Consider the following 19,818-nt stretch of genomic DNA (forward strand, 5'->3'; position numbering starts at 1 on the left):
AAGGCAAGTTCATGAGAATGTGCGCACTGGCTCATTAGCAGAGCAAGAGTGCACATTTTGGGACTTTCAGAGATTTATAAGATTCCTGTTTATTTGGTTTTGCAGAGAGTGCACATTTCATATATTTCATATTGTTCAATGTTCCGTATAGATTATAGAAAGAGTTTACATTGATATTGTTGTACTTGGTCATCGTGTTGCCTTGGATATTACTGATACTGTTTGCAACACAGGGGTTTAATTGTTTGGTTACTCATTAGCAGATCTGGCAACAAGCCCTTGACTGTGGTGTGAACCCCGTAAATGTTATTGGTGCAGCAACAAACAAGCCAACCTAGATTATACTCAAGACGGCCTTCCTAATCTCCTTTATCAGCCCTGGGAAAGAGAAGAACCCATGGTATGTGTCTAATAGAGGCCCTAATGGGGTAGATTAGGAGGTCTGGGAGCATATGGTGGCGAAGATCCAATTCTCTGGATTGGCATTGTGAATCGGTGAAATTAAATTGGAAGCCTGGTTTGGCAGAATGACATCTAATATTTTGTTATTAGACTGTCTGTTCAGTCAGTTTAGTATCTATCAGACCCTCTGCTTTAAGTCAATATCCTGCCCAGACAGATGAAGGGAGGAATTATAATCAATCTCTTTCATCTTTTTATTTAGCTTCCAAGAAGCCATCCTGGTTTCTGCACTACGTATTCCCTTCTTTTACTCATTGACCTCATAATCTTGTTTTCTACCTCAAAGCAATAATGGGGAGTAATAACATCAGAAATCAAGCAGCCTAGATATCTGGCAACAGCTTGTGGATATTTATATATACATTTTTTTATTGTTTAAAAAGAAAAAGTACATTGAGATACTGAAAATCATAAAATATTGCAAAGTACATCGCCGTTACATTATTTGATCCCAAAGACAATGAATTTGTTCCAATTGCCAATAAAACCTACACTGTGTTTTCTGTTATGATACTATTTTGCATCGGATATAGGTTGCATGAAGTTCAGGTTAATAAAGGGAAGGAAGGAGAGAGAGAGAGAGAGAGAGAGAGAGAGAGAGGGAGAAGCAAAATCCTCTGGAGGGCAAGCTTGACTCAAGTCGCTTCTATATGGGGCAAGATGTACCACATGATCTCCTCTTGCCTATCAATGTGAAGGTATTTCCTTGTTCTGGGTGCTGGTTACACAGGTTGAATGTCTTCCTGCCATTCTCAGGAGAGGGCAGGTTGTCATTCTCAACCCTATTTCTGTGACTTTACTGTTTTTGATGTTGAATTTTAAATTGTAACCTGCTCTGGCACTTGCTCGTCATGGGCTGGCAATAAATTTATTTGCTTATTTATCTGAAAAAGTGCCAAGTTCAGGGCCCAGTGCAGGCGCAAGTCCTGACATCTTGTTGATAGAAGCCTAGAATACACATTACAGTTATTGCACACAGAGACCTTCTCTGTCCCCATGTTTGCAATATATGGACATTAAGTATGTTTACAGATTTGCCTGAAGATACAAACTTTGTATCTGGGGCAGGGGGCATGCATAGAAGCAGTCCTGTGAGTGTTGCACCCTGCATGTTCAGTTCCAGGCATCACCCCTGTGCTCAGTGGGAAAGTTCTGCAGAGGGTTCCTACTTATGAGTTGACCCCCTCGGTGCCACCGGGGACCCTGAAATAGCAGGATCCCTGATCAATTATGTGAGCCCCCTTCTTGATGTGGAGACATTCAGGAATGTGGAGGAGCAGGGGGTGGGGAGCAACTTGCATGAGGACATTGGAGGCATGGCTTTCATGCACGCCCCACCCCTCCATCCACACTTTGGAGCATTTGCATGTTCAGCTGAATGCCTGGGCATGCATCCCATGTTGGCACTGGTACCTCCACATCATCCATTAAGTGCAACTTGGTGATGGGTGTAGACGGGTGTCACATGGTATTCCTGTGACACTTGTCCCATGTGGATTAAGCACAGTGCAGATGTTACGTTTTCCATGAGACATGTGCATAACTCTCATGCCTTGATCTTGACAGAAACATCTTATTTATACATTTATCTGTATACATACAGTAAAATGGCAGGCACCACTTTTTCCCTCTCCAAAGGGCTCTAGAGTCCATTTACACACGATCTCAAGAGTTGAGGTGCAGTAATATGCTATCAACTTGTATCCTTTAGCAGAACCTGTGACAAAAAGACCACTTAGCTATGCCTGAAAGCCCTATGGATGAGATATCATCCGCCAAAATGGTATGGATTGGTTGCACGATGGGATTGATATGCACATAGGCCTTGTCATGGAAGGCTGAGTGGACAGACTAGTCAAGGAGCTAAACGATAACTTTATTGTTTCTCTAAACAAGAACAGAACAGCAGCAGGAACCTCCTGACACCACTTAGCTACACACACAAGCCCAGCGCCACTTAGTGACTAAGCTATGCCATGACACTATCTACGCAGGCCTTGAGTCACACACCTTGGTACCAAGTAGCTGTACAGCTCAAACCAGGAACTTTGCAACACCAGGTGCCAGTCCTCTTCTCTTGGCACCAGCAGGGCTGCTGCGTGAAGAAGGAAACTGGAGGTAGTTTAAGGCAGGAGGAGACTAACACCACAGATGAGAATCCTCCTGGTCGCAGGAATCAGGCAATTGAGGACATAGGAAGCTACCTTAGACCAAGTCAGATGGTTCGGTCAATCTGGCTCAGTGTTGGGACCTTCTGCAACAAACCATGTGCTCACCCACCATGGAGCTACAGTTGTTCCCTGTTCTGGAGAGCCTATCACAAACCACTGCTGGCTGTAAGGCTTCAAAATCCCTCCCTTAATCCAGGCATCTGTTTGTTGCAAGAAGAAGCCACTAGGCTATATAGCCCTTTGAGCTACCAGGCTAGGGGGCCACCAATGCATGTGCCCACCAGGATCTTCTACAATACTTGTGAAAGGTCTCACTAAATATTCCCTCAAAATATCAACAACGAATGAGGGACAGTTTGCTGTTTCTGTTCAGTTTATATTGGCACTGCTTTGGCTTCTGCATTGCACGCATGCTCATATTTCATTGGATGGCAGGACTGGACAACCAAACCTCCCTTCCATTCAAACCAAGAGTGAGCAAGTGCCGTTGTGGCTGATGTAGGTGCTCCCTGCTCCCCATTGATAGGGGAGCTGATGCAGGGAGGGTGCCCAAGCCATCTTTGGTCCTGCCTCTTTCAGATGTGGTGGCCATTTTGTGTTATGCCACACCATGCCAGCCATTTTGCGACTGGCACATGCAACACTTTCTCAACATTCCCCCCACTGGTCAATAAAGGTTGGGCATGTCAGCCGACTCCCTGCCTGCTGCCTCTCCAAGCTGGACATTATCAGGGATTGCCTGCCTGACAGTTGCGATCTGTGGATGGCTGGGTGTAGACTGTCCATACAAGATTCATGTGTGAGCCTGTTCTCAGGATAAAACGGGCTACTGCCTCTGTTTGTTTTAAATGCTCAACTTATTAACACAAACATTGTGGAGAACGCAATCAACATGTAAAACAAATTAACTATTGTGGAGCTGCTTTTGAATCTTTACAGGAAAGCCGGTGATTTTCATTCTTCTGCCCCCTCTTCCTGCTTCAGTGATGTTTTGGAAGGTTTTCTACACTAAGCTGACACATGTGTGTCTCTGGCGCAGGACCTAAGGCACTATCCTGGCACAGCCACTCTAGCCGGCTGCTGGAGTTCCTCTCCCAGCTATAGCCACAGTTCTTGGAGCACGAAGGGTCAGAGTTGGATTGAAAAGGCAGCTCCATTCGCTGGACGTTGCTGTAGGTTACCACAATGCTGGGTATCTGGGCTGTAGATGAGAGGTAGCAAGAATCTTCTGCCCTCACGCCAAAAGTGTACTGATCGTCACCTGTCTTAAGAAAGTACGAGAAAGAAGAGGTTAATACACAATGTGCCTGAGTTGACAACAGCCTATGGGGTGGGTGGGAAGCTATGTATATTTGCCACATGCATTGGGATAATCCACCCTTGTCAAGTCAAAACAGGCCTCAGAACAATGTGCATGTCAAGAGAGGAGTTCAGTGTTTGTCCATCCCCACAATCAAAGAAGCAAGGTAGATACAATGCATGCAATACCTGCTAAAAAACCCTATTTTTTGCAACTGTTAAAGGCACAGCCTCTATTTGGCCACATTCCACCACTTTGGACTGCAAGTAGGAGCTACAATTTTCCGGATTCTCCTGCCTGCTGGAAGAAAATGAGCTCACCAGAGAGAATGGCTCTAGAGTCTAGAATGGTTCTAGTAACTATGCTACTTTCCTACTTGCAAGGAAGGTTTTCTTTTTCATAGTCAAGCATTAAAAAGTGACACACACACCTTGCAGTGTGAAGTGGCACAGTCTATTCTAACACCTCAGGACTCTTGACACCTCATTCTGCTGCATGCAGAGACCGGTTCTCAGATTCATGCTACAGATTTACAACAGGGGTTAGCAACCTCCAGACCACATGCCTAATTAGACCTGGCCGGCTCCCCATTTGGACTGCAAGCCCATTTCAGCCAAGCCAAGCCCCTTGCCCCATGTATGACATCATATATGATGTGTGGGCAATCTTGCCACTATGGAATGAGCATTAGGTAGCACCTGTAATGGTGCCAGTCACGCTGATTGACGCACAGAGTGGGCATACATGGGTGTAAGGCGAGCCTGCAAGCAATCTGGTCTCAAGCCATTAAGGGTTTTATATACTAATGGTAACATCGTGAACTTGGCCCGGGAGCAAATTGGCAACGGGTGCAGATCTCTGAGCAGAGATGTAATCTGTAGTAGGGTTTCACTCCCATCAGCAGTTGTGCTGCAGCGTTCTGCCCTAAGTGCAGCTTCTAGATCGAGCACAAAGAGAAGCTGTGCAAAGAGGCATTGCAGTAATAAGCCTTGAAGTCACCAGTGTGCTACTTGAACTACTTGTCAGTTTTCATTTCGTAGTACAGAAAGTATTGATCCGATGCGCTAGAGATCTTTCCTATTCTACTTAATTCAGGAGGGTTCTGGAAGCTTCTCTGTGTGAAAGAAACAAGCAGAAGGTTCATGATGTTTGGGTTATTGCTTCAGAGAAGCTGAGTACAGCTGGCTTAAACAGAACTACCTCTTTCAGTCAAGGTCATGCTGACTATAAAAATGGGGCCAGAAGGAGCTTGGGCTTCACTTTCTCTTTCTATCTCTTTTCCTTCTGGCGTGGTGTTCTGTATATTGTATGCTTAGTGTTAAGGTTTAGACTTACTATAAATTATTGAAAGTTTAAGTTAAGTAGATAGATAGATAGATAGATAGATAGATAGATAGATTCTTTATTGTCATTACACTAGTGCAACATTGCACAAGTGCAACGAAATTGGATGCCATCCCTTAAAAACAACAAAAGCAAAACAACAGCAACAACCAAACAAACCACCTTCCAACCACACCCACACCCACACCCATCAAACTCCCAGGTCTCACTATCGAGTTACAGCATTCAAAAAGGCCACAGCTCTTGGATAGAAACTGTTTTTCAGTCTATTTGTCCTTGACTTGATGTTTCTATACCTCCTGCCAGAAGGCAGTAGTGCAAACAGACTGTATCCTGGGTGAGATGGATCCTGCAGGATGTTGTTTGCTTTCCTAAGGCAACGGGAACCGTACAGTTCTTCCAAAGGTGGGAGAGGGTGACCAATAATCCTTTGGGCTGTGGTTATGACCTTCTGGAGCACCTTCCTCTCCCTAGCTGTACAACCGGAGAACCAAGCACAAATACAGTATGTAAGTATGCTCTCTATGGAGCCTCGGTAGAAGGACACCAGCAGTCTCTCATTCAGATTGTTCTTTTTTAAAAGTCTGAGGAAATAAATTCTCTGCTGGGCCTTCTTCACCAGAGCAGTGGTATTTGCGCTCCAAGTCATGCCCTGATCCATAGTCACTCCCAAAGTTCTTATGGACAGTGTCAATCCTGAATGTATTGGATTTGTGACCATAATGCTTATTAGCCTTCAGTGACCGTTAAAGCTCTGCTGGATGAAATATTCATTGCCTCTGGTCTATTTCTGGGGAATCCTGCAATGTGTTTTAAGTTTTTACTCTGCTAACTATACATTGGAATCTAATCTGGATAATATTGAGTAGAATTTCAATGACACGACTGTGGTCAAGCTCTCCTGGTGCAGGAACATCTGTAGCTGTCGCACCACTTACAGCTGGCGAAAGGTCTTCTAGCCAGAGGCTACCTGGGTCTCCAGCAACAAGGCTGGATTCAGAATCACGCCAAAACTACATACCTGTAAGTCTGGCTTCATCATCAGCCCAAAACTATGGGGAGGCCACATTGTTCACATTTCCCACAGATTATTGAAAGCTGGATGGCAACTTACCAGGCTGTCTCCAAAGATGTAGTTTCCAAAGGCTAAGTCCTAAAGAAACAACATAGAGAATTGTGCAAAACGTCCACAGTCATGTTTCCACATAGCTCTTGAACTGGTTAACCCGAAGAGTCATTTTTAAATCAGGGGCATGGATAGAGTGGCCTGTTGCAAAAGAAAACAGGGTCACTTCCCCACAAAGAATCCTGTAGAAGAGGGCACTTCAGCAAGTGCCACTGGTTGTGTAAGCTGCACCTGTTGAATTTCCCTCTTCTACACAATTCTCAAAGGTGCAGGAGCCTTAAGCACCTGTTCACTTTACATGTGCATTAATTCACTGGCTTGTCCCCAATGCATGTTTACTCAAAAGTAAGCCCCATGTCAGTGCATAGTAAAGTGTATTCTTCCACCTCTGTCTTATGCATGTTTGCTCAGAAGCACCACTTAATATTTAAGGGTGCATTAAGGTTGCAACTTTCATTGTATGTACACGTACTAAGGACTGCGGGTTGATTTCAGCAACAAGACTCTGAGCTTGGCAATTTCTTCTTTTTTTTACAGGGTGAGAATGGAGGCTGTGAAATAGTGGATTGGCCCAGGCTTGCACCCTTCCAACTAGCAACTCACCCATCCCAGCTATGCAGAGTGAAAACCGATCACCTGCTAAGTAGCAGTAGATGAATGCAGGAAGAGGTTTGAGCTAATGAAGGGAGGAAGCGACTGCTAAAGATGCGGGAGAATTTTGCGCTTCCTGAACCAACATGTGAATTAAAATGCATTGAAATCCATATTTTTCTCCATTTTGTGATGCAGCACTCTAACCAATAATTCTGTCCGAGACAAAGCATATATTATGGGGAAGTGGACACAGAAACGTGTATATTGGTGAAAGTACTGTTCAAAACCGCATTATATTAGGGGAAATGGCTTGCAAAAATGTGTCTGTTAGGGGAAATGGCATATAAAAGGTGTACACTGGGAGAGAGGGGCAGACTTTTAAAATAATAATAATCGCAGACTGATGCAGAAACCAGGCAAATTGAATTAAAGATTGAAGAAACTGGGATGAACAAATTTACCCAGACTTAGATACTGTCCTAGAGAAAGGAGGGCAGACTTTGGGATTTTTTAAAAAGAAACTAAGCACTTTTGATTCTCTTTGCCTTATGGAATATGCAGTGGTGACTGGACTATGCTCCCTATGCAGCATACAGAAGATTTACAAAGAGTGGCAAATACTGAGCAGTGAAATATAACAATATGCATCCCTACCACTACCATATTACAGGCCAGAAAAGAACCAGTTTGATATTTGAGCTATAGTCAGGGTGCAAACTATTAGCAGTATCAGGAACTGTTGGCAGGGAAAGGCGTTCTGGCAGTGTGGTCATAGAATTGTGGAGTGGGAAGGGACCTTGAGGGTCATCTAGTCTAACCCCCTGCAATGCATATGGCCACCCAACCTCTCCTTGGAGGAAAGTGAGATAGAAATGTGATGGATTAGACCAGTGGTTCCCAACCTTTTTTGGGCCATGCACTTATTTTTCAAAAAGTGAACTCCTATGCATGTGGAGGAAGCCTAAAAGGCCATTAACTTGGTTTAAACAAGCTTCTAAATTGCCCCCCCAAATCAAATTACCCCCCCCTGTGGGGCATTGGGAACCATGGGATTAGATGGACGGACAGAGATATAAATAAATTTGACCGTGTCAGGTGGGAGGTGTTTAATATATGGCATGGCTGCATTGCTTTCCCTGAACATCCCCATCCCTGAAAGAATCACATGAAATGTTCACACTATGAAAAGAAACCAGCAATCTGGGATATTCACCTCTGCCATAGAAATGTCATCTGCATCCACTGAAGTCTACAAAAGAAGGGAAAGAAAGAGTGTGTAGCAGTGCAGACAGTTCTTACCCCTGGATATGGAGTTGTCACAGCATGGTCCTATCCTTCTCTAAGTGCTGTGTGAGAAGGATAGTAATTCCATATGTAAGTTATGATTGCGCCCTCTCTTAATAACTGTGCAATGTATTGTGCCCAGTGCCCGGTACAACTGTGACCTGGCCAAATGAGGAATGAGGGGCGACCAATTATTAGGTATTCTTTTCTGCCATCCCAGGACTGGGGCCACCCGTTGCACCAGTGCTGTGCTGCACACGATAATATATGCCCAGCGGCGTAGCGTGGGGGGTGCAGGGGGGGCCGGCCGCACCAGGCGCAACATCTGGGGGTTGGGGTTAGGGGGCGCAAATCCACGGGTTAGGGGGTGCAAATTACTTGCCTTGCCCCTGGTGCTGACAACCCACGCTACGCCACTGTATATGCCCAAATATACTGTTAAAAAGGTAAAGGGACCACTGACCATTAGGTCCAGTTGTGGCCGAATCTGGGGTTGCGGCACTCATCTCGCTTTATTGGCCGAGGGAGCCGGCGTACAGCTTCCGGGTCATGTGGCCAGCATGACTAAGCTGCTTCTGGCGAACCAGAGCAGCGCACGGAAACACCGTTTACCTTCCCACCGGAGCTGTACCTATTTATCTACTTGCACTTTGACGTGCTTTCGAACTGCTAGGTTGGCAGGAGCTGGGACCAAGCAACGGGAGCTCACTCCGTCGTGGGGATTCGAACTGCCAACCTTCTGATCGGCAAGTCCTAGGCTCTGTGGTTTAACCCACAGCGCCACCTGCGTCCCAAATAAATATACTGTTATGCCCAGTTTAAAGGACCATCCCATCCCATTCCCATCTTGCAGGACCAAGAGCAAATGAGATCAGAGGATAGGACTGAGATTATTCCAGCAGCCAATCACAAAACAGCAGCAGGCCCATAGAAGCTGCAGCAGGTGATAACAGCTCCCTGATCCAGAAGGGCACAGCCTGGGGCCACAGGGCTGAGCTCAAACGCCTCTGGGAGTGTTTATGCAGGAGAGGAAAAGCAGGGGAAATTGTCATGGGGTGAAGGGGTGACAAGCGCGGAAAGGAACCACTTGCACACACAAAAGCACCCAAGGAAAGAAAGGTTGCAGGCTGAATAAAGTGTGTATTTTGTGCATGGGGGTGAGGCTGATGGGGTGGGGGGGGGAGAGAAGCAACATTGGCTGGACACAATGTTGCTTTGTTTCCTACCAGCCACTATTTATAGAAACACATTATTTATGGGACACGACTGCGGTCACAGGGAAGCGAAACAGTATTTTGGATTTTCCATAACAAAAGGCACCATATAAAAACAAGCCAAAATGCCAGAGAGAGGAAAAAAGGTGCAAATATTCTGCCAAAGATGCCCTTCTGAGGGCAACAGTGACAGAAAGTGGTGGAGAGCTGGAAACAGAATGCCGGGTGTTTATTTTTAGGAGGAGGGGGCGTCAAACTAAATTTGCCAATTCCCCTGTGACTTTGGCAACAATCTGATGTGCAGAATGGAAAGGACCAACAGCAATGTGCACATCCCAGCAATGGAATGTGATAGGGAAGCATCCCCCTGTTAGAAAATGTGAATGCCAGGCTGCTGTCAAAGGCACAGAAGGAGGGCCGGTGCAAAGACAGAAACGGTAGCCCTGGTTAGAAACCAGCTTCAGGCAGATCTACATTAGAGGGTATGTGTTTATGCATGGCTATGACAGATCAGTAAACCAAAATGTCTTCACCTATCATCATCAGCATTCACACATACAGTGCACACAATTTCCCTTATCTTGGGTCCATCCCACCAGTTTCCACCCTTGGAAGGAGCACTCAGTGGTACATGCTGGACAGGAGAACAATACTATGGGGAATGTTCTTCAAGGTGAGTGCTGCTCCTCTTGTGACAAATCTTTGCGTTCTCAGATGTGGGGAAGTGTCCAGACTTCCACTAAGTGTTCAGAGACTCATAGAATCATAGAGTAAGAGTTGGAAGGGACCCTGAGGATCATCTAGTCCAACCCCCTGCAAGGCAGGAAGATGCAGCTGTCCCATATGGGGATCAAACCTGCAACCACGCTCTAACCAACTGAGCTATCAAACGACAGGGACTGGGCACGAAAATGCTGCACCAGGATGGGTAAGCTATGATACAGGCAGCAGAGTTTTTCTTTTTCTAAAATGCTCTGCCCAATCTTATCTCCCACTAGCCTCACAATTTCTTTTTCAGCGGCTTTTGAAAGATTCCTTGCTCCCCACAGCACATTCTCCTCAGCACTGCTCTCCCCTGCTTATGTTTGGCCTGTGCTTTTCATAATGATTTCTGTACAGTTGCCGGGCACACGGCATTTGCTGTTTTGTGCTGCGGCCAGCCCTCCCCTTCAAATGTTAGCGACACAGGATCTCCCATGCTGCAGAACTGGCAAAAGGAATAGCACACGTGGAAATCGTAATTAGTGAAGTGGGAGCCGCTTGACTGCCAGGCATCTTTTCAAATTAACAAGATGAAATAGGTGACAGCTGCTTGTGGGCTGGTGTTGGGGATTGCGATCGTGCCAATAGGTGTGAGAAGAGGAAGGAGATTAGAGTGGTGTCACAACCGAGCCAGGATATGTGCATGGACTTGTTGTGGTTTCTATAGGGAAACACTCTTGTTTTTAAAAGGGAAAGCATATCTCACAAATGAAATGGACAGACTATTAAGTTCTCCTCTATTTGAGTCTCCTAATAGCAGCTTTCTTATACAGGTTACTGAAGGCATTTGGGAGGAGGGGATGGAGAGAGAAAGAGAAAAAAATTACTGACATGGAATAATACAAGCTGAGGCAGAGATCTGCAGACCTGTCTGCTCTGACAATAGGACGTTTTGTTACCTTTTCGAAAATCCCTGAATCGTGGCTTTTCAGTTTAGATTTGACTTTGACATCGTTCATTTCTGCCGTGGTGTCTTCACCCATCTCGTACGAAACTTGACCGCTAGCACCTCTGGAGTTCAGACTAGAGACATCCGCCTCTGTGTCAGTCCATTCCTGCAGCGACAGGCCAGCATGAATTTTTTTCAGAGAGTCTCTTTGGGTTTACATGACTTTCCCTCAATCAGTTCAGTTATGTGCCAAATGGCTCTCATTAGAGAAAAGAGCCAGCAATGTGAAAGGGACTCCAACAAATCCTGTCTTGGGGCCAGTTTAGACAATCAGCAAAATCAGGAGGTGGAGCTGTTCCTAGACTGCACCCGTTTAGGCTCTCTGCCTCCCCACCCACCCCTCTTTTTAAAAAGCAGACTTTCCTACTGCACAAACGCCCTGTTGGACATCCTGCACAAAATGAACACACAGCGTTCTTTGCTCCTTGCTTACACCCTATATCAGTGATGTTATCTCCAAAGGAGTCAGTAGTTCTTATCTACTTTACAGCGATAATTCATTTATGGCTCTGCCTTGTGCAGTAATGCTACCCGCCTAGAGAAGAGGAGGGTACAGTCCAAACAAAGGTGTTTTAATATGGTTTGGGTAGTTTCAAGTATGGAAATGGAGTGCATTCTACCCTTGTAGCCCTGTGCTTAATAAACACATAAGGACAACAAAAGAAGATTTTACAAGCCCTTACAGTTGCTAAGAGTCTTATACTTTTTTGCCTGGAAAAATAAAACACCCACCAAGTATTATGCAATGGTTTGAGGACCTCACGGAGCTACTTACATTTGAACATATGTCATATAAACATCATTTTTGTGTGGATACCTATTTGGGCACCTGGAAGGCTTGTATCAATTTATATATTCTACATTAGATGTACATACTGATGCTTACAGCATCCATAATGTGAACTGATGGTGGGTTGTTGTTACTATTAGTATTGCTCATATATTATTTTTCTTTTTAATCAAATTTACCGGTAACTATTTTTTCATTAGCAATTTCATTTAATTTCTGTAATAATGTCCCCTCTTCCTTTTCTTTGTTAAGTTTACAAATATTTTTTTTAAAAAACCCCCAGAATAAACCTGTGTCTCCTGCATGCTCTCATTTTCCCAAGTGCACATTCTGTGTCCCACCACATACCAACCCCACCCTGCTTTCATAGTACAGTGGTACCTCGGCTTAAGTACTTAATTCATTCCGGAGGTCCGTACTTAACCTGAAAATGTTCTTAACCTGAAGCACCACTTTAGCTAATGCAGTGGCATAGCGTGGGTTGTCAGCACCCAGGGCAAGGCAAGTAATTTGCGCCCCCTAACCCGTGGATTTGCGCCCCCTAACCCATGGATTTGCGCCCCCTAACCCTAACCCCCAGATGTTGTGCCCGGTGCGCCCGGCCCCCCTGCACCCCCCACGCTACGCCACTGAGCTAATGGGGCCTCCTGCTGCCACCGCGCTACCGGAACACAATTTCTGTTCTCATCCTGAAGCAAAGTTCTTAACCCGAGGTACTATTTCTGGGTTAGCGGAGTCTGTAACCTGAAGCGTATGTAACCTGAAGCGTATGTAACCTGAGGTACCACTGTATATGCTGCAGATTTAAGTGCTCCTTGACTGAAAATAATAAACATTCTGTACAACACTGAGCATATCAGAGACATGGTTAGACCAGGGTTCCCCAGACTTGGGTTGTTGGGCTACAACTTCCATCGTCCTTGACCACTGGTCCTGCTAGCTACAGATGATGGGAGTTGTAGTCCCAAAACAGCTTGAGACCCAAGTTTGGGAAACCCTGGGTTGGACCAAACCTTTCCCCCCAATATGCTTGATTTGATATCTATTACCCTCAGTCCTTGGAATTGGTCACTAGCCCCCATTATAGTCTTGTTGTGACAGTGAACAGGTCCAAGCAAGGCCAGGGCCAGACTTCAGGGGACACTATGCATGATTTAGCTGATGGGACCCACCCCACAGTCACCAGTGCCCTGCCAGAGCATCCTCCTCCTCAGATTTTGTTAAAGGCCTAAAACAAATTGTGAGTTTTAAAAACCTTTGTAGCTGCAAACCAGAGCAGCAGCACAGTAATAATAATATTATAATAATTTATTATTTATACCCCACCCATCTGGCTGGGTTTCCCCAGCCATTCTGGGCGGCTTCCAACAAAATATTAAAATACAGTAATGCATCAAACATTAAAAGCTTCCCTAAACAGGGCTGCCTTCAGATGTCTTCTAAAAGTCTGATAGTTGTTCTTCTCTTTGACATCTGCTGGGAGGGTGTTCCACAGGGCGGGTGCCACTACTGAGAAGGCCCTCTGCCTGCTTCCCTGTAACTTGGCTTCTTGCAGTGAGGGAACCGCCAGAAGACCCTTGGCGCTGGACATCAGTATCTGGGCTGAACGATGGGGGTGGAGATGCTCCTTCAGGTATACTGGACCGAGGCCGTTTAGGGCTTTAAAGGTCAGCACCAACACTTCGAATTGTGCTCGGAAACGTACTGGGAGCCAATGTAAATATTTCAAAACCGGTGTTATGTGGTCTCGGTGGCCGCTCCCAGTCACCAGTCTAGCTGGTGTGTTCTTGGCCAGCTCATTTGGAGGTGGAGCCAAACAGTTAGGTGGCCGCTATGAATGGAAGCTGAGTTTGGCTCCTAAGCTGTATGCACACACCTCCGCTTGGGCCTGGCAATAAGTGGTGGTCTGAGCTGATGAAGGGCCCTTCTATGCCCTGGGCCCCTAGTAGTGTGGTAGGAGAGCTGGGTGGAAAATTCACATCTGGCACAAATGTACTCCTTTGGTTTCAGATATTATATGGGTAGACGAGTCTAAAAAGCCCAGGCACAAATTTTTAGGGCCCTCCTATGACTATGGTGGCTCATTTTCCAGAAGTAATGTATTAATCATTAACTCTGGAAGTGTATACTCAATTCTGACCCCACTAAGCCTCCTGGTGTATGTTTTGCTCTAGGGAGCTTAGTTTGGTCAGAATCAAGTATACACTTTCAGAGTTAAAGCTAAATACAATACTTCTGGTAAATGAGCCACCATAGCTGTGAAAATTTGTGTCCCGGGCTTTTAAAGACCCGTCTACCCATGTCATATCTGAAACCAAAGGGGCGCATTGGTTGCCAGATGTGAACTATATTGGCATTATTTTCAGCAGGGAATGGCAACCAGGTGGTAGTATACCATAATGACAGCTTGCTATTGCGCTCAGGGACCCCAATCAGAACAAAATCTACCCCCTACCCCCAACTGAAACCCATTTTGAGGCTCAGGAGAAGGAAGGGAAGGTTTTGCTCTCCCTCCTCTCAGACGTCTCACTGACTGCGACCTACTTATTTTCTCCCACAGGAATCAACAAGACTCTTTCCTATCTCAATAATTTTGTTGCTTCTTTATCACATCAGAGTGTGAAAAAGAGACAGGAGCTTAAAAATAATAATAAATCTACATGATGCCATCATTTCAGACTAATCATTCTGAAGTATAGAGAGACACCTGAGAGATTTTGGCCTTGCTGGAAAGAAAGGCCCGTTCTGAAAAACAACAAGGAGCCACAAAAATAATTCATGGAAAAACTAAAATATTTATCTTGTCTCATGTAGAAATGTGTATGTTGTACGAACATGGGCATTCCCAAGTTGGCTTTATTTTAGCAAGATCTGCTTTGTTGTATTTTTAATCAGGGATATAAAATAGATGGAGTGCAGAACCCACACAGCTCCGAAATCTCCTGTAAGAATTTGGAGCATGCCAGCCTCCCCTAAAAGCACATTAACCTAAAAACGTAACAGCTTAGGGGGCATAATAGCATTTTTGTGTTTTTAGAGCTGGTCTAAAAAAAATAAAAAAAACTGGTTGAAAAAGAACACATTATTGTGCCTTGGATAGCACAGAAGGAAAGTCTCTCAGATTCCAAAGTGAAGAACCACTTCCGGCTTCTTTGCAAGTAACCACTAAGTACTTAGCAGTGATACAGCAAGCTTCGGGTTGCTGGGAGGGGGATCCGTTGATGGATTTGTCAATTTGTCTAAATCTGCCAGCAAATCTCTTTCTAAATTCAGCCGGCTTCCCCCCACAGAAGCATTAGCCCTCACGTCACAAACTTGTTTCCTCCCCCCTTCCCCCGTGAGGGCTCCATTCTATGTTATTGTTGCAAAACAGTACGATCACATCTTGCATGCAATTAGGTTGCACTATTGCAACCTTGCACGGCTGGCTTGTTGAAATGGCGCAAATTAATTGCATGCAAGGTAGAGAGCCTGGCACAGAGAGAGCTTTTAAGCTCTCTGCCTTGCTCACAGGGATCTGGGAACTTGGATGGCCCTGTGAGAGCCTCTCAGAGTGCTTAAAGCCTCCCTGCCTCGCTTAGAAAACAAGGGCGGTTATGTGGAGGTGGTTCAGGTATATGCGTTTTTGCATCCCCAGAACACACAAGACATGGCCTCCCTCAAGTAAAGGTAAAGGGACCCCTGACCATTAGGTCCAGTTGTGGCCGACTCTGGGGTTGCGGCGCTCATCTCACTTTATTGGCCAATGGAGCCGGCGTCCAGCTTCCGGGTCATGTGGCCAGCATGACTAAGCCGCTTCTGGCGAACCAGAGCAGCGCACGGAAACGCCGTTTACTTTCTCGCTGAAGCGGTACCTATTTATCTACTTGCACTTTTATGTGCTTTTGAACTGCTAGGTTGGCAGGAGCAGGGACCGAGCAACAGGAGCTCACCCCGTCACGGGGATTTGAACTGCCGACCTTCTGACCTAGGCAAGTCCTAGGCTCTGTGGTTTAACCCACAGCGCCACCTGCATCCCTCCCTCAAGTAATACTTCACTCTTTATGTAAGCAAAAATCTTGTGAACTAGAAGTTCAGACTTTAGGTGAATTCCGCCATGATCAGACAAGGAGTCTAAAAAGAGCCTTCATATATCGCTGGGCTACAATTCCCATCACCCCTGACCATTGGCCATGCTGGCAGGGCCGGATAGAAGCTGGAGTCCAACAACCTCTGAATGGCCACAGGTTCCTTATTCCTGCTCTACATGACCAGAAGCCTCTGGCTGCCTGTAGCAGGTGCTACTGCTGGTGAGTCCTTTTTTTAGCCTTCTCTCCACTGTGCTGTTGCGAACCCCCTCATTCACCTGCTGGCAGTTCAGGGATTTTTCTTGCAGCACCAGAGGCTCCCCACTTGTCGAATGCTCTCTCTAGGGAGACTCGCCTGGTGTCTTCATTATACACCTTTAGGTGCCAGGCAAAAATGTTTCTCATTAATCAGACCTTTGGCTGATTGACATCCGATGTCCTTTTAAATGTGTTGTGGACGGGAGGACTATTGGGTTGTCTTTGTTTTTATTTTTATTATGTATTCTGTGTTTTTTATATTGTGAACTGCCCTGAGATTTACTGGTATAGGGCGGTATTAGTAAATAAATAAATAAATAAATAAAAAACTATCTAATAGCTGCTACAGCCAGCCATAGGCTTCTGATCACATGGAAGCTCTTTTGGGGCTTAGTACGGGGTGAGCGCCTGTTGCTTGGTCCCAGCTCCTGCCCACCTAGCAGTTCAAAAGAATGCCAAGTGCAAGTAGATAAATAGGCACCACTCCGGTGGGAAGGTAACCGGTGTTTCCGTGCATTGCTCTGATTCACCAGAAGTGGCATAGTCATGCTGGCCACATGACCCAGAAGCTGTCTGCGGACAAACGCCGGCTCCCTCGGCCTATAGAGCGAGATGAGTGTGCAACCGCAGAGTTGTCCGTGACTGGACCTAACGGTCAGGGGTACCTTTACCTTTACCTTTAATACAGATCTGTAAACCTCGAGAGGTTCCAGAGATTTTGAGCTCCGTTTGGGTCTCAGTTATAGGGTTGGAAGGGACCCCGAGGAATGCAGGAATCACGACTAAAGCATCCCTATCAGATGGTCATCCAACCTCTGCTTAAAAACCTCCAAGGAAGGGGAGTCCACCACCTTCCAAGGGAGTTCATCCCACTGTCGAACAGCTCTTACCATCAGAAAGTTCTTCCTGATGTTTAGTCAGAATCCCCTTTATTGTAACTTTGAAGTCATTGTAGAACAACAATGGAGTCGCATCCATTGCTCAGCTATTGTTTGCCTCTGACTGCATCTGCTGCTGGCATGTGGCCCCAGGAAGGTTCCTCACCAGTGAATGTGGCCCTTGGGCTGAGAAAGGGTTCCCCACTGACGACTTAAGCATGGACACGTCTAATCTATGCCCACCAGCTTGCTGCACACCCCTTTCATTGATACTGTAGATTAGACAATGTAGATGAAGGTTATCCTTACAGATTCACTGTCTGAGACAGAGGAGAGCCGTCTGTTTCCTCTTGGCAGCCCATTCATATCAGAGGACTGGCTGGTGACAGTGAAACGTCTGGTGGAACGGAAGCTGTGAGATCTGGAGTCCTTATGAGAAACCCTTAGCAGAGATCCAAGGCAGGGAAGAAATTTTGCAATCGCCATTCTAAGGGATAAGAAATTAAGCCCATCAGTCTTTTTTCTACCTCTGCAAGCACAAAACACAGACTAAAACATTTTTGTCCTTTTCGACACAAGCTAAAAACGTACATTCATTCAGAGAGGGAGAGGTGAAGAGCGTGAGAGAGGCCATATTGAATTAAAGACCTTATTGGACTATAAAAGGATATGACTGCACTGTGGAATCCAGTTTACAGTTGTGTGCATCAGCTCGTTCACAGGCAGAAACACATGTAGACGGTGTTTGTTCCCACCAGTATCAAAATATAGCAGGAAATCCTGATTGCTATCTGCATCATGAAATGTGAAAGGAAGCTGCTCAGATGAATGTGCACTCTTTGGGTCTGCAGATGTGGTTTGGGTCCCAGCGTACGACATGTAAGCTGCCTCCAGTCAGGCATTACCCTTGCTAGATCAGGAGTGCTTCAATACAAAAAGGAACGGATGCTTGCATTTTCATTTCAGCTGGCAGAATCTCCACATGGTGGGTGAGCAGTCCATGTGTGGCAGCTTGACAATGGGGACCCCTGCTGCTACTTGGTTTTCTCCTTATGAACAACAAAACTATCTGATCTTAAACACTGACATGCCTGCAAACTTCACCGGCATGCATACCAGTCACTGTATATATCTCATATATATATATATATATATATATATATATATATATATATATCTCGTTGTACAATCATATGATCTTTACCATTCAAGAACTGTCAAGCAAAGAGACTTCATCAATTCAGCAGAAACAACTCATTTTGCCTGGGGTTTTTTCTGACTTTGCATTTAAGATGGAGATGATTTGAGGAGCCAGATGCTGGGATTTTTGACAGCTGAGTATAGCTGAGCATAAGAAGGGGGCTGTCGATGGGTGCTGCTTGTGAGAAAAGCTGCACCTGCTTAAATCCCCTGTATGTGCACTTGTAAATTGTTACTAGCCTGCTGAGATGCTAGCATCAATTTCCATGCATGACATGGGGCCAGAGTGGCTAGTAAAACAATGTGTGTGCTGGTGGAGGAGGGATGGGTCTGATGGATGGGTTTTCCTCCCTCCTTAGTCAGTGTAGAAACCAAGCAGACTGGCAGAGGAGGAACAGAGAGATCAGGCCCTCCTCCATGAGCCCACTCGCTCATTGGCATGGAAACCTTTACTGCCGACACCTACCAGGTGAGATGTTAAATATAAGATAGTGTTAATATGACAGGAGTGGCATCCCGCATTGCTTGCGGTTGCCCTAAAAGAAGACCTGTCACTGGTTGCAAGCCCCAGTTCTTTACAAAAGGTGAAGCTTACCTGTATTTGGGGTGGGCAATGGCGTAAACGATTGGGTTGTAGATGGATGAAGCTTTGGCAATCACTGCAGGTATTGTGTTCATTAAGGGAGTGAGCACATGGGAGTACCTAAAGCAAAGCAAACACACTTTCTTAGATTTTATTCTGCCAGGGTATGGCTACTGTCCCTTTCCCCCTTTTACATAACATACTGTACTTTTGAATGCTCCTCCACAAAGTTCTTCAAAGTGCTAGTCCACACTGGATAAATTCAGACACGCAAAATCTTCTAAATGATGCACCTCGGCTGAACTTAGGAGCACATTCACATGGAAAACAGATTTATCAGCCTCCTCCCTGCCCAAAGGCATGCATTTAAAATAATGAAAAACCTTGATCTGAAGCAGCAACTCAGCAACGGCATAATTAAATAGATAATTAAGTAGATTAAAAGCAAGATCCTCTATTAAAACAGCAACATCACCTGTCCAACACTGCAAAACAATGCACACAAGCAATTAAAAAAACAAATCGCTGAAGCACAGCATCAGCAATTGAAAAAGAACACTGTGGCCATTAAAAAAATTCAACAACAAAAAAGTGGCAGCTGGAGTAAAAGCAGGAAGAGCAGGAAGGTATGCTCAACAACAAGTGGAATCAACAGCATCTGCCTTGGTAGCAAAAGTGTTTTGAAACGAGAGCATCTTCACCTGTTAGCTGAGAAGTGCTATGGAACTGGTCATGTGGCTCTCCACTGGTAAGCTGTTCCATGGTGTATGAATGATGAAGAGGAGGCAGCAGCCATGACCTTTTCTAATTGTATTGGGGGACAGTGATATGAAGGC

At 45.4% G+C, this 19,818-nt stretch overlaps 1 protein-coding gene across 3 annotated transcripts in view; it reads right to left on the reverse strand.

Moving 5' to 3' along the window:
- Positions 1-813: 813 nt before the first annotated feature.
- The window catches only part of OPN4 (opsin 4), a 40,923-nt gene continuing 21,918 nt past the window's right edge, over positions 814-19,818 (reverse strand). For 2 of the 3 annotated variants that reach the window (XM_083502658.1, XM_083502659.1), the window contains 6 exons: positions 18,995-19,102; positions 17,509-17,686; positions 11,157-11,312; positions 8,211-8,246; positions 6,392-6,430; positions 814-3,898 (listed from right to left, as the gene is read on the reverse strand). In XM_083502658.1, the coding sequence (XP_083358784.1) occupies positions 3,614-3,898; positions 6,392-6,430; positions 8,211-8,246; positions 11,157-11,312; positions 17,509-17,686; positions 18,995-19,102 (802 nt within the window). In that variant the 3' untranslated portion in view covers positions 814-3,613. Of the gene's footprint in view, positions 3,899-6,391; positions 6,431-8,210; positions 8,247-8,298; positions 8,344-11,156; positions 11,313-17,508; positions 17,687-18,994; positions 19,103-19,818 lie in introns of those variants that run through there. The other variant, XM_083502660.1, reaches the window with a different exon arrangement.

The sequence above is a fragment of the Podarcis liolepis genome (genome assembly GCF_965112155.1).
Source record: "Podarcis liolepis genome assembly, chromosome: 5".
NCBI lineage: Eukaryota > Metazoa > Chordata > Lepidosauria > Squamata > Lacertidae > Podarcis > Podarcis liolepis.